The sequence below is a fragment of the Symsagittifera roscoffensis genome, chromosome 10, assembly GCF_963678635.1.
Source record: "Symsagittifera roscoffensis chromosome 10, txSymRosc1.1, whole genome shotgun sequence".
NCBI classification, from domain to species: domain Eukaryota; kingdom Metazoa; phylum Xenacoelomorpha; order Acoela; family Convolutidae; genus Symsagittifera; species Symsagittifera roscoffensis.
Genome location: NC_087071.1, coordinates 24,043,811 through 24,061,625, shown reverse-complemented (window position 1 = coordinate 24,061,625; position 17,815 = coordinate 24,043,811). Strand labels below are relative to the sequence as shown.

General features: G+C 36.1%; 1 protein-coding gene across 1 annotated transcript; it reads left to right on the top strand.

The window, feature by feature from the left end:
* The first annotated feature begins 11,016 nt into the window (after nt 1–11,016).
* On the top strand, nt 11,017–13,759 carry LOC134855518 (myosin-2 essential light chain-like). Its single transcript, XM_063872059.1, has 4 exons — nt 11,017–11,446; nt 12,108–12,223; nt 12,990–13,132; nt 13,450–13,759. The coding sequence occupies exons 1-4, from the start codon at nt 11,290–11,292 to the stop codon at nt 13,493–13,495; spliced, it is 462 nt and encodes a 153-aa protein (XP_063728129.1). The 5' UTR covers nt 11,017–11,289; the 3' UTR covers nt 13,496–13,759.
* The last annotated feature ends 4,056 nt before the right edge of the window (nt 13,760–17,815 follow it).

Here is a 17,815-nt window from a genome sequence, read left to right as displayed (position 1 = left end):
AAACCAATTTATAAAGTATTTGTTTTTTTAATCGAATTTTGGTGGGGAAGACCTGAGACATGCATAAACGTGCGTTTCAGGGCCTGAAACGCACGTTTATGCATGTCTAAGGTCTTCCCCCATTATATTTTGATTTAAAAAACCAATTCATAAAGTATTTGATTTTTAATCAAAATATAGTGGGGGAACACTGGGACATGCATCAACATGTGTTTCAGGCTCTGAAACGCACGTTTATGCATTTTTCAGGTCTTCCCTCGCCATATTTAGTTTAAAAAAACCAAATACTTTATAATTTTGTTTTTTTTTAACAAAATATGGTGGGGGAAGATTTGAGGCCTGCATAAACGTGCGTTTCAGGGCCTGAAACGCATGTTTATGCATGTCTCAGATCTTCCCCCAACATATTTTAATAAGAAACCAAATACTTCATAAATTGTTTTTTTTTAATCAAAATATGTTGGGGGAAGACCTGAGACATGCATAAACGTGCGTTTCAGGGTCTGCCTGAAACCTACGTTTATGCATGTCTTAGGTCTTCCCCCACCAAATTTTGATAAAAAAAAACCAATTTATAAAGTATTTAGTTTTTTAATCAAAATATAGTGGGGGAGGATCTGAGACAGGCATGAACGTGCGTTTCAGGGCCCGAAACGCACGTTTATGCATGTCTCAGATCTTCCCCCAACATATTTTAATAAGAAACCAAATACTTCATAAATTGTTTTTTTTTTTAATCAAAATATGTTGGGGGAAGACCTGAGACATGGAATTACGTGCGCTTCAGACCATGAAACGCACGTTTATGCATGTCTCAGGTCTTCCCCACCAACTTTTGATTAAAAAAACCATTTTATAAAGTATTTGGTTTTTTAATTTCAAAAAAATGGGGGGAAGATCTGAGACATGCATAAACGTGCGTTTCAGGGCCCGAAACGCACGTTTATGCATGTCTCAGGTCTTCCCCCACCATATTTTGATAAAAAACCAAATACTTCATAAATTGTTTTTTTTTCAAAATAAGGTTGAGGAAGACCTAAGACATGCATAAACGTGCGTTTCAGGGCCTGAAACCCACGTTTAAGCATGTCTCAGGTCTTCTTCCAGCAAATTTTGATTTAAAAAAAAAAACAAATTATAAAGTATTAGGTTTTTCAATCAAAATATTTTGGGGGAAGATCTGAGACATGCAAAAACCTGCGTTTCGGGGCTCGAAACGCACGTTTATGGATGTCTCAGGTCTTCCCCCACAATATTTTGATAAAAAACCAAATACTTTATAATTTTATTTTTTTAAAATCAAAATATGTTGGGGGAAGACCTGAGACATGGAATTACTTGCGCTTCAGACCATGAAACCCACGTTTATGCATGTCTCAGGTCTTCCCCCACCAAATTTTGATTAAAAAAACCAATTTATAAAGTATTTAGTTTTTTAATCGAAATAAGTTGGGGGAAGATCTGAGACATGCATAAACGTGCGATTCAGGGCTCGCAACGCACTTTTATGCATGTCTCAGGTCATCCCCCACCTTATTTCGAAAAAAAAAACAATTTATAAAGTATTTGGTTTATTTATCAAGTTATTGTAGGGCAAGGCCTGAGACAGGCATAAACGTGCCTTTCAGGGCCTGAAACCCACGTTTAAGCTTGTCTCAGGTCTTCCCCCACCAAATTTTGATTTAAAAAAAAAACAATTTATAAAGTATTTGGTTTTTTTAATCAAAATATGTTGGGGAAAGACCTGAGACATGCATAAAGGTGCGTTTCAGGCCATGAAACGCACGTTTCTGCATATCTCAGGTCTTTCCCACCATATTTTGATTTTAAAAAAAATAAATTTATAAAGCATTAAGTTTTTTATCAAAGTATGGTGGGAAAGACCAGTGACATGCATAAACGTGCATTTCAGGGCCTGAAACGCGCGTTTATGCATGTCTCAGATCTTCCCCCTACATTTTTTGATAAAAAATCAATTTATAAACTATTTGGTTTTTTTTTTCATCAAAATATGTTGGGGGAAGACCTGAGACATGCATAAACGTGCGTTTCAGACCATGAAACGCACGTTTATCAAAATATTTCCATGTGGTTGTTTTGTGGAAAACCTGGTGAACGGTTCCTTCGATAAAACTCTTTTTCAATGAATTGGTGCGTAACTTCTAGAAATTGCTATGATACATGTTTTTGCTGATTTCTGATACCAATTACTGCTAGCCTTCTTGTTTTTGTTCATACCAACTTGTAGATCAAAAAAGCCAGCTTTCCGGATGCGTTCAGTGCCTCTAATGTGAACGGTACTTATGGATATACGGGGTTGCCACAAGGTCAAGACCAAGTCAGGGCAAACAAAAAACTTGTCAAGGCCGTGTCGGGGCGAGCAAAGCTGTGTCAGGGCCAGAAGCGTGGAAGCTTTGCTGGCCTTAGTGTTTATTTCAAAGTCCAGTATCAGTTGTTTATTGAGCGTTAACCTGTAATCTTTTCAGCGGTATGAGTCGCGAACGTTCAGTCAAAGGAAGATGTAAGTTCAATAAAGACTGGCTTCACAATGGTGAATCTAGTTTGTGGGTTGCTGAAGCAACGACTGAACACGAAATCAGGTGTGTGCTTTGTACGAAAAAATATACGCTGGGCAACATGGTAATTTAAGTTTTTTGACAGCTATCACAATGCCTTAAATGCTGCCCAGCTGGAGTATCCTGTTTTTGACGCTCCTCAACTCTTGCTGTGAGATGTCGGACTGTTTTACCAACAAAGATGAATTTTCACCCACAAAATTCTAGTCTGAAAAACAGTTTTGATTCCAGTTCACTAAAGAGGAGCATTTTAAGGAGGGTTTACAAATTTTTCATTTTCCGGGTCGTGAGTTTGATATGCGCAGTGGTGATATCGCGCACTTTTTAGGCTAATTTCTAACTGTGATTTCTCCCATGATAATTCATTCAGAAGGGTTGTGACTCGTTACTATAATCACAGGGCTTTCCTTGCTCAGCCACCTTCTTTTTGTTTTTGCCCTCCCCAATTACCTTTTCAAGGGCTTACGATAAAACGCGCGACTGTCAACTTTCAGGATATTGGTTATCAAACCACTTCTCAGGTTGATTTCCATCGCTTTATCGAAATTTTTCCATGTGGACGTACTGCGGAAAAGCCGGTGAACGATTTCTTCGAAAAAACTCTTTTGTACTGAAGGGGGCGTAAATTCTAGAAATTTTTACGATACCTGTATTTGCTGGTTTCTGATACCATCCACTGCTAATCTTCCTGTTTTTGTCGATATCAACTTGTAGATCAAAAAAGCCAGCGTTCGGTACCTCTAATGTGAACGGTAGTTATGGATATACGGGGTTTCCACGGGTTCGAGGCCATGTCAGGGCGAAGAAAAACTTGTCAAGGCCGTGTCAGGGCGAGCGAAGTTGTGTCAGGGCCAGAAGGATGAAAGTGTTGCTGGCCTTAGTGTTTAATTCAAAGTCTAATATCAGTTAATTAATGAAATTTAAACTATAATTTTTCCAGCGGTATGAGTCGCGAACGTTCAGTCAAAGGACGGTGTAAGTTCAATGACGACTGGCTTCACAATGGTGAATTTAGTTTGTGGGTGGCTGAATCAACGACTGAACACGAGGTCAGGTCGGTTCTTTGTAAGAAATAGTATACGCTGGGCAACATGGTAATTCAGGTTCTTTGACAGCTATCACTTTGCCTTGAATGCTGCCCACCTGGATTATCCTATTTTTGGTGTTCCTCAACCCTTGTTGTGAGATGTCTGACTGTTTGGCCAACATAGATGAATTTTAAACTACAAATTTTTAGTCTGAAAACCAGTTTTGATTTCAGTTCACTAAAAAGGAGAATTTTAAGAAGGGCTTGCAAATTTTTTCATTTACCGGGTCGTGAATTTGATATGCGCATTATGATATCGCGCACTTCTTTGGCTAACATCTGACTGTGATTCCTCCGATATTATTTCATTCAGATGGGTTGTGACTCGTTACTATAATCACAGGGCTTCCCTTGCTCAGCCAGCTTCTTTTTGTTTTTGCCCTCCCCCATTACCTTTTGAAGGGCTCACGATAAAACGCGCGACTGTCAACATTCTGGATTTTGGTTATCATCCACTGTTCAGGTCGGTTTACATCGTTTCATCAAATCTTTTCCATGTGAACGTACTGTGGAAAACCCGGTGAACGGTTCCTTCGATAAAACTATTTTGTACTGAAGAGGCGTAACTTCTAGAAATTACTATGATATCTGTATCTGCTGGTTTCTGATACCATTTACTGCTAACCTTCCTGTTTTTGTCGATATCAACTTGTAGATAAAAAAAAACAGCTTTCCGGATGCGTTCGGTACATCTTATGTGAACGGTAGTTATGGATATACGGGGTTTTCACGCGTTCGAGGCCAAGTCAGGGCGAAGAAAAACTTGTCAAGGCCGTGTCAGGGAGAGCGAAGTTGTGCCAGGGCCAGAAGCATGAAAGCTTTGCTGGCCTTAGTGTTTATTTCAAAGTCCAATATCAGTTGTTTATTGAGCGTTAACCTGTAATTTTTTCAGCGGCATGAATCGCGAACGTTCAGTCAAAGAAATATGTAAGTTCAATAAAGACTGGCTTCACCATGGTGAATCTAGTTTGTGGGTTGCTGAATCAACGACTGAACACGAGTTCAGGTGTGTTCTTTGTAAGAAATAATATACGCTGGGCAACATGGTAATTTAAGTTTTTTGACAGCTATCACAATGCCTTGAATGCTGCCCAGCTGGAGTATACTCTTTTTGGTGTTCCTCAACCCTTGTTGTGAGATTTCTGACTGTTTGGCCAACATAGATGTATTTTCAACTACAAAACTTTAGTCTGAAAACCAATTTTGATTTCAGTTCACTAAAAAGGAGCATTTTAGCGAGTGCTTACAAATTTTTAAATCTCCGGGTCGTGACTTTGGTATGCGCATTGGTGATATTTTTCTGCTAATTTCTGAATATGTGATTCCTCCGATTTTTTTTTATTAAGATGGGATGTGACTCGTTACTATAATCACAGGGTTTCCTTGCTCAACCAGCTTCTTTTTGTTTTTGCCCTCCCTGATTATATTTCCAAGGGCTCGCGATAAATTGCGCGACTATCAACTTTCTGGATATTGGTTATCAAACCACTGCTCGGGCTGATTTCCATCGCTTTATCAATATTGTTCCATGTAGACATTTTGCGGAAAACCCGATTAACGGTTCGTTCGGTAAAAACTATTTTGTACTGAAGGGGCGTAACCTCTAGCAATTACTATAATATCTGCTGATTTCTGATATCATCCACTGCTAACCTTCCTGTTTTTGTCGTTATCAATTTGTAGATCAAAAAATCCAAATTCCCGGATGCGTTCGTTGCCTCTAATGTGAACGGTAATTACCGGCATACAGGGTTCCCACGCTGTCAGGGCCATGTCAGGGCGAAGAAAAACTTCTCCAGGCCGTGTCAGGGCGAGCAGAGTTGTGTCAGGGCCAGAAGCATGAAAGCGTTGCTGGCCTAAGTGTTTATTTCAATGTCTTATACCATTGTTTATTGAGCGTTAACCTGTATTTTTTTCAGCGGTATGAGTCGCGAACGTTCAGTCAAAGGATGACGTAAGTTCAATGAAGACTGGCTTCACAATAGTGAATTTAGTTTGTTGGTTGCTGAATCAACGACTGAACACGAGTTCGAGTGTGTTCTTTGTAAGAAATAATAAACTCTGGACAACATGGTAATTTAAGTTCTTTGACAGCTATCACACTGCCTTGAATGCGGCCCAGCTGGAGTATCATATTTTTTCAGCGGTTGGTAGCTCTTATTATAACTTGAACAAGGTTCTTGCAAAATTTTTTGATAAAATTGAGGGCGCAAACATCGAAACGAAGTCACTAGATGCGAGAAAAATCTTAGAGAACACTAATCTTGAGCCCAATGAAAATTTGATATCTCTAGATGTAAAGAGTTTGTATACAAATTTTCCAGTGAAAAAAGCAATAGACATAGCTCTGGGAAAACTGTATGAGCAAGACAAAACACCATCAATAGCTAGGAAAACCATGAAGAGATGGGGGCATCACTTTGTTGTTGTTTTAGCAAATCTTTAGCTGAAGCAGTACGAAACTGCACTATCGAGGGATGTTTCCGAATTGTTTTTGACCGAAAAAGATCTTAACGGAAAATGTCCCGAGCGCAATACGAAAGTCACGTACAGGTCAAAAGCTGTAGAATGTGAAGGCTGTTTGAACTGGTATCACTTGAAATGCGGTGATATATCAGATGATGAGTATCGAAATATAAATAAGTCAGTGCAGCAAGCTAAGTTATTTCTCCGTTATAGTGAGAACAGTGAAGGGTGATCCTGAAAAAGTGCTATCGGCTGCAATATTACTACATCGAAACTTACAGTTCACAATAGAGACATCAAACAGAAACGGGAAATTGGCATTTTTGTATTTACAAATTTTTATTGACAAAAGCAAGAAAATAACTGTGGTTGGTATCAAAAACCAAAAAATACAGGTACCATACTAAATTTGAGAAGCTGCGCCGCCCCTTCATTTCAAGAGAATTGTGATTGAAGGAACTGTTCACCGGATTTTCCACAGAAGGTCAACATGGGAAGAATATGATAAAGCGATAAACATCAACCGTGGACAGTGGTTGGATAACCAATATCCGGAAAGTCGGTCGTCGCGGGTTGCATCCGATGCCCTTTAAAAGATCATCAGGGAGGACAAAAACAAAAAAAACATGGCAGACAAAAAGAACCCCTGTGACTATAGCAGTGATTCACCAACCATCTTGATGGTCCAATATAGGGGAATCACAGTCAGACTTTAGCAAAATAAGATCGTGATATCACCAATGCGCAGATAAAATTCACGAGGAGGAAAGTGAATACTTGTATGCCCTCTCTTAAGTCCTCCTTTTCCAGTGAACTGATATCAAAAGTGGTTTACAGATTTGACTGTTGTGTGTGCAAATCCATCTATGTTGGCCAGACGGTCCGACATCTCACCACAAGGATTGAGGAACACCGAAAAGAGGATACCCCAGTTGGACAGCATACATCAGTGTGGTAGTGAGAGTGGTAAGTCGGTATTTAACTGAGAGATAATCCACCAGGCGTCCAGCAGCATCAATTTACTTACATTAGAGGCGCTGCGCATTAGGAATGAGAGACCTGAAATTAACACGCGCGACGAGTTTAGAAGTAGGAAGCTGACACTAAGGCTATAGTTCCAGTATCGAAAAATTCTGGCTAAAACAAAAATATTGAAATAATTTACATGTTAGCATGAAAATTAGCGACAAAACGAAATTGTAAAAACAAAAAAGGTGAAAACTCTCAGAAGTTTTTTAAATAATATTTAAAATTGTTCATAATATTTGTTACATAATTTCAGTAATACTTGTAAAGTTTTGATTGGTTGAATTTTTTAAATTTTGAAATAATGATGTGTATGACATTTTTTATGATCTTTGATCATTTCTTACATATCGTTTAGACTTTTTAAAGCATGAAAAAAAAATGTGCGAATGTGTTTGTTTGAGTTTACAATTTTAATGCATTCTCAAAATATCCTATTTTTGGTGTTCCTCAATCCTTAGTGTGAGATGTCCGACTGTTTGGCCAACATAGATGGTTTTTCAATCACAAAACAATAGTCTGAAAACCAATTTCGATTTCAGTTCACTAAAAAGGAGCATTTTAACGAGGGTTTATAAATTTTTCATTTTCCATGTCGTGAGTTTGATATTGCGCATTGGTGATATCGTGCACTTTTTTTGCTAATTTCTGACTGCGATTCCTCCGATATTATTTCATTAAGATGGGTTGTGACTCGTTACTATAATCACGTTACTATAATCACCAATTGTATGTGATTTATTGTAAATAACTTTTGTAAATTGATGTTTTATCGTCCTTTAGAGTAGTTTTTTTTTTTAAATCCTGACGATGCACATACTTGCGAAAACGTTTGAAATTTACTTTTTAGCAAAAATTTCTATAATCACAGGGTTCCCTTGCTTAACCAGCTTCGTTTTGTTTTTGCTCTCCGCGATTACCTTTCCAAGGGCTCGCGATAAAACGCGCGACTGTCAACTTTCTGGATATTGGTTATCAACCACTGCTCAGGTCGATTTACATCGTTTCATCAAACCTTTTCCATATGGACGTACTGTGGAAAACCCGGTGAACGGTTCCTTCGAAAAAACTATATTGTACTGAAGGGGGTTGTTACTTGCAAAAATTACTATGATACCTGTATCTCCTGGTTTCTGACACCATCCACTGCTAACCTTCCTGCTTTTGTCGATATCAATTTGTAGATCAAAAAAGCCAGCTTTCCGGGTGCGTTCGGTGCATCTAAGATGAACGAAAATTATGAATGTACGGTGTTGCCACGCGGTCAGGGTTATGTCAGGGCGAAGAAAAACTTGTCAAGGCCGTGTCAGGGCGAGCAAAGTTGTGTCAGGGCCAGAAACGTGAAAGCGTTGCTGGCCTTAGTGTTTTTTTCAAAGTCTTACATGAGATGTTTATTAAGCGTTTAGCTGTAATTTTTCAGGGGTATGAGTCGCGAATGTTCAGTCAAAGGAAGACGTGAGTTCAATGAAGACTGACTTCAAAATGGTGAATTTAGCTTGTGGGTTACTAAATCAGCAACTGAACGCGAGTTCAGGTGTTCTTTGTAAGAACTAATACACGCTGGGCAACATGGTTATTTAAGTTCTATGACAGATTTTTTTTTGCAATTTTGAGACTAATTGTCAGGGACTGAGCTTCAAATTCGTCAGGGCAGTGGTCAGGGCTGTCAGTGCGACAGTTAAATTATACCGCGTGGCAACTTTTATTTAGTAAGTTTGCTGCACGCAGCACCTCTTCAGGATTACCCTTCATTGTTCTCAAGTTATCATCAGCGTAACGGAGAAAAATTTCAGCTGCTGCAATGAGTTATTTTTCTCCATTATCGCGATGCATTTTTTTTTTTTTTACTTTGGTTTGCATTGTTATCAAACAAATTACTTCAGATCAATGCTGATGATGTCTTCTTGACGAAAGCGCTTCAATTTTTATATGGTACGTTGTTATCTTATTTCTAACTTTCACAGTACGAGACCGTTTCACTTTTTTTTCCGTTTCACTTTTTTTCGATATATCTCCGCGTTGGTGAGTACCCACGGAGCTGCATTCCCGGATAGCCGAAGAAAACCAAATACGGTTTCAATTAAATTAAATCAGAAAACTTGTCACTAAATTGTGACCCATTTTGATTGGACAAAAAATTGTCTCAAAGTTTTTCAGCATGTTAGCTAACAAAATTCCGAACGTTTTTAAGAGATTTGATTGGCGAATACTTTTACTTTCATTAAGTTAAATAACAATAAAAGCCCGGCTACTACATGGATTTGACCCCGTTACCAACCAGGAGGGTCCCTCTTTGGTACTTTTAAATTTTTATGACATCCATTTTCGGCCGACAAACCGTAAAAGTTTTCAATATATACTAGTTTCTGTTTTTTTTAAAATATTTTTTCTTAAATATTTTTATAGTCGAATATATTTTTCGGCTATCCGGGAACGAATTTGTTTTTCGGCTATCCGGGTGTTTAGCTCCGTGACACGCCACCACCGCGTTTTACGTGATACCAATTGAAACAGCATTATCTTGATTTGTTATACTTTTTGTTTTGCCCTGATTTTCAAAAATTCCAAATGTTCTTACTAGCGTTTTTGACTGGGCTGTGATGAAGGACGAGTGAAGCAGCTTCGGTGAATATCATGTTTTTGACCGTCAGACTATTCAAAAGGAAAAATAGAAAAAAGAAGTTAGTCTCTCCTGAAAAAAAAAACTTTTTGGAATCCGATCAGAGTCATCCCTGAAAAGTATAACTGGTCAATCGAACTCATCCAAAGTTTTTTATGGTACCTGGGCCGGATGAAAAACATTGCTCGAAAATGTTTGGAACTAAAATGTTTTTCTTGATTAAAAAATTTTCTTTTGAATATTAATTGCTCTAACTGTAGTTGATTTAACTATAGTTGTTCTGTGTTTACTATCGCAAATTTTGACCGAATTAAATATGCTTCAGAGTCAATAGAGAAAAAATTGGCGAAAAAAAAGTATTTTGTTTTTGACAAATGTTGCTAATTTTCAACGACATTCGGAATTGTTTTCTGTCAGAAATAGTTTCATTTCAGTTTTTGTATTTGACGGCAAAGAAGTTAGACACAATCCTTGCCTTTTTCATACCACAACGTCATTGTTTTAATAGCTAGAACTGATAAGCAATATTTGCTTTTTATGTTTTGGCCTTCAATTAAAATAAATATTTTCAAAAACGCACAACGCAATTGTTTTCAGACAGTTAATTTCGAGACGCGGGAGGTACATTTTTTATTTGTCAGCACATTTGCAAGACATTGTTGGCTAATAAACTATACACATGCTATCTTTGTATGTGAAACTAAATTACCCTTGTATATGGAGGCTAAATTCCAAACCCTTCTTATCGTAACGCTGACCCCCTGTCTATTTATAGATTGGTAATGATCCGAATTCCTCTATGACTACAAACCCAGCTAGAAAAAACATGTTATGGAAACATGTTCTCGCCAAAACTCAGTCGCTAAACTATGCGAGAGCGGGAAAATCAAATAGATAGATATATAACTAATCTAGTTTCTACCTATCCACCATGCAGGTAATACTACTATCTAACTTCTAAGTTTTCATTTTTCACACCCCTCTAAAATCCATTTAAAGTATGAAAGGAAAGTATAATACAATTCCTTTGCCCTACGCTTGGTTTTGTTTACAAAACGAAGGCCAGATATAAACAAACCTACCAAAGCAGCGGTAGAGATCGTTATATAAGCACATTGGTTTAGTTAAATGTTTCCCAAAACGCTAGGCACGCCATTGTTTTACCACTTATCGTGTTATCTTGGGCTTTAAACCACTGGTATAATGGTAAAATTTAGAGGACTCGAGGATTTATTCACGGGGTAGTGGTTCCAAATCCCTTTTATCGCAGTATAAACAACTTCTTAAAGTAAAGTTCCCGATTTTAATTTGGGTTTTATTCTGGGAAGTTATAGCAGTGTAGGGTCGGCTTCCGTTTGTTCCTTTTTCTTGGTTATAAGAATTCCCTAGTTTCGGGTTAAGTCAGATTGTCCTTCCGAAATTTGTCCAGATCGTCGGTCACGATTATATACTAAACAAAATCCCCTAGTTATTAATATTATTCAGAAAAACAGGAAGTGTAACTACTATTAAACATGGACAAATTGTCTGAGTCTGATATGAACGAGTACCGAGATGCGTTCACGCTGTTCGACACTAAGTTCGAGGGAGTCATTCCGGCGATTGAAGTGGGAAACCTATGCAGGGCTCTGGGCATCAACCCAAAACAGTCGGATGTGAAGAAACTGACAGGTAGAAATTATTTTTTGAATAGTATATTCATCAAATTGAATAGATCAAATACTCATTCAATATCAAAGAAATAGAAAATTTAGTGAAAAATTATGTAATCATCATGGTTAAAGAAGAAAAAATACTTCTAGCTGGGCTGGCTGTGTCTCTGGTAGTTGCCATCACTCAGGCGGCAATCCACTCAATTTAAATGGAAAATTTTAATTTAAATAGCAATTTAAATTGAAAAATGTTTAAATTGCCTGGCTCCGACGCCAAAATACACATTTAACTTATCTCAATCATTTTATTATTTCAGAATTCCGCGGAAGTCAATAATCTGAGTCTTCACGACAAAATTACTAAAATTTAGTTGCAACTGCACGAAAACTTTTATCAGCTATCAAATTACAATTAGATGCTTTTTAGCTGATATTTACAATTTAAGAGTTAAAGTTACTCTAACAATCGAATAGTTTTAATTTCCTAAGCAGCTATCTACGAATTTGACATTTTTGGTACCTAGAAAGTTTTTTTGAAACAAATTGAATTTTTTTACTTTTTGAACCAAAAGCTGGTGGTTTGATCCTTTTGAAAAATTGTACGCTCCTTTTTAAAAAATTTGCATATAAGAAAGTGTGTGATTAGGCGTTGGCGTTACTGTAGTGCTATCTGAATTTAGGGCTGGATTCTGACCCGAACAAGAAGATTAAGTTCGACGAGTTTGTTCCCATTTTCCTCGACCTGCAGAAGATGAAGGACGACCACAAAGTACCTGACTACGTAGAAGCTTTCAAGGTCAGTATCAAATTAACCATTCAAATCAGCTCAATCTTAATATGAGATCCAAATTGTTGTTGGCAATAACGGTAAAATTCACCTGGTTAAAAGTTGTCAAAGAATTTTAAAGGGTAATTGTTTTGAGATTTCGACACGAGAACGGTGTGGCGAAACTTCTCACGTCGACGCTCAATCTCATTAAGGTTTGGAGGTTCAATTCAGTGTTTTCTTCTGGTTCCTTGATCTCATCGACTCTTATCTCACTGTCTGTTGGCTATGTTTTATCTGCTCAACTCACGTGGCTTTAACCGAATAACTTAGCGATTTATGAGGAATGTCCATTAAAAAATAATTTAAGTTATTTAATAGTAAATTATGAATCCACTCAATTTAAATGAAAAATTTTATTTTAAATAGCAATTTAAATTGAAAAATGTTTAAATTGCCTGGCTCCGACGCCAAAATACACATTTAACTTATCTCAATCATTTTATTATTTCAGAATTCCGCGGAAGTCAATAATCTGAGTCTTCACGACAAAATTACGTTGCAAATAGACTTGCCCGAAAAATTGTTTTCGATTTCTTCGTTCAAAATTACCAAAACTACACGAAAACTTAACAAAAAAACTGCTAAAAAATTTTTTAACAATTTTTTATGATTTTCTTGAGCAATTTCAATTTAAATTTATGTTTTTTGAAATGGACATCATTGTTGAAAGGAGATATAATCTCTGCTCCTGATTAATTATTGATCATTTCAAATTAATCTCTTGTTACTTCAGTCGCTGTGTGACAATGAGAACTGCGGGAAGGCAGATATGGCTGTGTTCAAGAACATGTTGGTGAAATTGGGGGAGAAACTGGAGCCTGACTTCGTGGAAATGGCCATGAAGGGATTCGAGCCGGACGAGGACGGAAAAATCAAGTCAGTTCGACAGAATACCTGTTTTTTTAAAATCGCATTGCGTTACAAGAATTTTTTTGTGTGTGCGCGGTGAGACAATAGAAACTAGACATCTTTGCGTACAGGGCTAAAAAAAAAATCATGCATTTTGATCGTAAATTTTTTGTTTGCACGGAAACAATCTGCTCTTGCTTTGCTTTTTTAAGCTTTTTCAACTGGGATTAAATTATTTGCGTTTTTTTAGTTTTGATTCGATTTCTCTAGGAACAAGATAACCAATTCTTAATGGCAGTTTCTGGTTAGTGTTTTTGTACAATTAAACAAATTTTTTTCCATAGGTACATCGACTTCATCAAGAAGGTCATGGAGGAAGCCAAGAACTAAACTGATGAAGAGAAAATGAACAACTTTAGATCTTGGTGGGTCATGTGATCAAATTCGATTGCCTCATTCTAATTGAACTTTTAATTCATCTAATTGAATGGAAAAGTTAATCAGATCCGAACAAAAAGAAAGACGAGGATGTGTCGTGTTTGATACATGACCCATCAATTTTATCAACTGAGTCGCCGCCCTATATCTGCTTTTCAATGTGTTTTATTATATATTCTAAATTACTAACCAAAATTCACTCTTGCCTCAGAGTAACACTCTGTTTTCTTTAAGTTGCAGCAATGTTTTGTAGGTAAAAAGTTAGTGTCGATGACGGGTGCCGGACATCAAGCCGACGGGACTTCAAGCCGAATCGTAAAATTAGGGACTTCAAGCCGAAATTTTTCTCATTAAGTCATGAAATAAGGTTAATTTGAAAATTTTTTTGAAGAATTTCTCAATTTCATGATCTTTATTCGGTACTTATTAGCGTTTTCATCAAATTTAAGCCTCTAAATGATGTTTCGGAAAAATGAAAAATAAAACATGGTTGAAGACATTTCCCACGTTTATAATTTATGCATTTCAAAACCGGCTGATGTTATTAACGGATGCCCATCACAAGTGGTGCTTTGTCATAAATAATGCTTATTATGGACTGAACTAGCCTAAGATTTTGAAAAGCAACATTTTACAGATGAAAAAATAGTGTTTTGAGGTGCTTGTAAAGTTTAATTTTCGGCCTGAAGTCCCTTCGGCTTGAAGTCCCGTCGGCTTGTTGTCCTAGACCCGTCGATGACATGTCATGCAATTCATCCCGATTTATAATTTTTTAAATAAAGGATGTTAACTACATAAGGCGGATGGGTCAATGGGAGAAACTATTGACTCGTTATCTGGAGGTCCTTGGGTTCTATTCCCTTAGTCAACTATTTCGCCTTCATTGCTTATTATCTTTCAAAACAAAAGCTCAAATTTATCTTTTCGGCGTTTAAGTTTTGATTGCAGTCACCTCGATTTCCTTTTCCAAATGAAAGTAATTTATTCTTAAAAAATTAATTGACGCCAAATTATGTATTATTTTCGTTGTTAAAAATGGATTTGAGGAACGAAGTGAAAAAACATGTATTTCTTGTTAGTTTTTTGTCATTTTGCAGATTGGCGTTTTTGAACTATCAGCAATGAACAAAATTTAAATATTGAGCAAGTTTCTCACATTGGCGTAACAGGCAATTAAGTAGCAATGATAGATTCTGGATGTTTGAAGACATTTAAGGTGCTCAAGTTTGATAAAGTGTCAATGAACGTACTGAAGACTCCTTTATAGGCCGTTATGATTTGATTTTTATTTTCAGGAAAGGGTTTTAAGGTGGTTCGCGCTCAAGTTATACTTTCCGCGGTATGACTTTGATTTAATTTCATTTGTTTATTTATAGAAGGCAATCTGCACTATCGAAAAAAAAGGTAAAGGTCGCAAAGAACGTTTCTTAAAAGACTGATTTCGCTTTTGAGATTTTGCAGCGAAAAAAATTACATTTGGGCCAATTTTCTCAAAATTATTTAGTTTTATCTAAAATAATCTAACAGTAAATGTTCTTAAAAATCAAAGAGCTTTTTTCTCATTTTAATATTCAAATTTTTTTCAAAATACAGGTGTTTTTTGGCTTTTTGCTTTCATTGAGATTTTTCCAACTATGGTTGCTATGCCTTTTATTATACCGACAATATGAATAAAACTTGAAAACTTAAATGTGTTGTTCTTGAATTGGACTGATTTTGCACAGAAAAAAAAAGAAGAAATAAACGATGCGTAAGTTTTTCAGGTTCAATTTGGAGCGTTTTTTTTTTCAACTGAAAAATCGGGCCCGGAAGTTTAACCGAGACAGATCATTTTTTGGTTTTTTCTGGCCAATCATAATTTACGCCGGAAGTACCAATTGAATTTCTAACAAAGATAACTCAAAGTGAGTTCTTTAGGCATCTCAGAAAACTGATAAAAAGTATGAACATCTCATTTGTTTGATAAATAAATTAACTGTCGTTTTATAAAAAAAAATTTTTCAATTAAAAACACTAACTTGCATGTCAAAACTATTTGTGAAGTTTTTGTAGGTCATACTTTCTTAAACATTGTTAAGCAGTATATGAGGCTGACTTAAATAAATATATAAAAGCAGTTGATTTTGTAATTTTGTTTGACCGAAAAATAAAGGACTCCATAAAATACACCATTCTAAATCTGAATCACCATATAAAAATAACCACTTTTGACTACTTTTTTTATGTCGACCAGATAGATCAAAAAGACCGCTTCCATACAGACATCACTTTTAAAACTTTAAACCAAAAATTGCGCTCATTAAATTCAATATACATTAGCGACTAGTAGAAAAGCAAGAGGTTAAAGGAATGCTTGGCCAAAAAGGCTCTCATCAACAGTGCGATAGGTAAGAGTTTTACAATCGCTTAGTAGACTTTTTCTCCCGTAAACAACTTTGTGCACAGATTGATCAAATGGTAATTAGAACATTTCATACCCGCTACCTACATGTTTAGCGCACCGCTGTAGTGCTATTTAATAGAATGGTTAATGTAATGGCGAAATATATGCCGCTTACGTAAATATGGTAAATTATTTTTTCGGAATTCAATTTTTTGGTAGATTTTTGGCAGAGGTCAATCGCCTTTGAGTCTGTCGGCTTATTTTTCTAATGTATTTATTCTAATGTTTTTTGTTGTTCAATGTAGCGTTCGAAGTCAAATAAAAAAATTTTGAAAAATCTTATTTACCCTTTCAAGCTGGAATAAGATCTGTAATAAATTGATTTTTCTCGTTTTTTTTTCCATATCATGCCAATTTTTGTCGATTTACTTGCCGGGTGTTCCATTTCGGTATTTTGTCAAGTTTTTTTAAACTTTTTCGTTATACTCTAGAACGAAAATTTATTACCTGTTTTTTTAATTGCCAGAAAAGAAAAAAACTGAAATAAAAAAAGTGGTAAAAAAACTGTTTTTTTTTAATGCGGGGTTTCTGACTTTTTAACTCAAAAAGTACGTGGACAGTTTTAGTGTCTTTTAGGATTGAGCATTTTTAAATGAAAATGATGATTCAAGTTGATGACATAGCGTATTCTTCAAAAAATCAAAAAATAATTGAAAGTTTTCCAGAATGTTTTTTTTTGCAATTTTGTCTTGATTGGTTTTGTCTTCGAAGAAATATGGCAAGTTTTGCTGAGATTCAGGAATCTGGTTCTTTCAGGCTGAAAATTTTAAATTCAATTTAAAATTTTTAACCGTTTGCATATGATCATCTTTTTTTGTTGTGATTCTCCAGCTCTCTTAAGGTTGCCTATCGACTTCATTTTCGATAAATGTGATGTAATTGCCGGGTGTTTGAAAATTTTCCAGAATGTTTTTTTTGCAGTTTTGTCTTGATTGGTTTTGTCTTCGAAAGTATATGGCAAGTTTTGCTGAGATTCAGGAATCTGGTTCTTTCAGGCTGAAAATTTTGAATTCAATTTAAAATTTTTAACCATTTGCATCTGATCATCTTTTTTTGTTGTGATTCTCCAGCTCTCTTAAGTTGCCTATCGACTTCATTTTCGATAAATTTGATGTAATTGCCGGGTGTTTGAAAGTTTTCCAGGTGTTTTTTTGCAATTTTGTCTTGATTGGTTTTGTCTTCGAAGGTATATGGCAAGTTTTGCTGAGATTCAGGAATCTGGTTCTTTCAGGCTGAAAGTTTTAAATTCAATTTAAAATTTTTAACCGTTTGCATGTGATCTTCTTTTTTTGTTGTGATTCTCCAGCTCTCTTAAGGTTGCCTATCGACTTCATGTTCGATAAATTTGATGTAATTGGGTTTTTGTATTTCGTAATTTTTTTAAAAAAAGTTTTTCAATTTGATCTCAGTTTTTAGCAATCAACGGACATGGCCTTTTCGTAATTTTAATTACTCTCGCAAGATTTTTCACGAGGAAAAATTAAAGCTAAGTTTCATCGTTGGAGTTTGTGTAGCCCGAATCCTTCTCATTCTGCAGTTAATTGGTTTTTTAATGCAGTAACATTTTCTTGCTTTTTCAAGCTTGCGATTTCTCTATCAGAATTCATTCCAGTTTCAGACACATTATCTTTTGTTATTTCTATTTCTTTTGTATCGCAAGTGGCGCAAAGCTCAGCTTCGCCTCTGTAAAATAGCACCAAGTGTTGAACCCTTTGGTTGGTGAGGGGGCAGGGTTGCAATGTTTAAAACATGTCTTGTTTAAAACATGTTTAAAACACGTTTAAAACAGTGTTTAAAACACTGAATAATTTAGTGTTTAAAACAACTTC

Excerpts from the sequence above, each read along its gene's own strand:
- LOC134855518 (XM_063872059.1), top strand. The coding sequence starts at position 11,290 with ATGGACAAATTGTCTGAGTCTGATATGAACGAGTACCGAGATGCGTTC. Across the intron at positions 12,224-12,989 it reads ACTACGTAGAAGCTTTCAAG|TCGCTGTGTGACAATGAGAA; the intron begins GTCAGTATCAAA and ends TTGTTACTTCAG. Across the intron at positions 13,133-13,449 it reads GACGAGGACGGAAAAATCAA|GTACATCGACTTCATCAAGA; the intron begins GTCAGTTCGACA and ends TTTTTTCCATAG.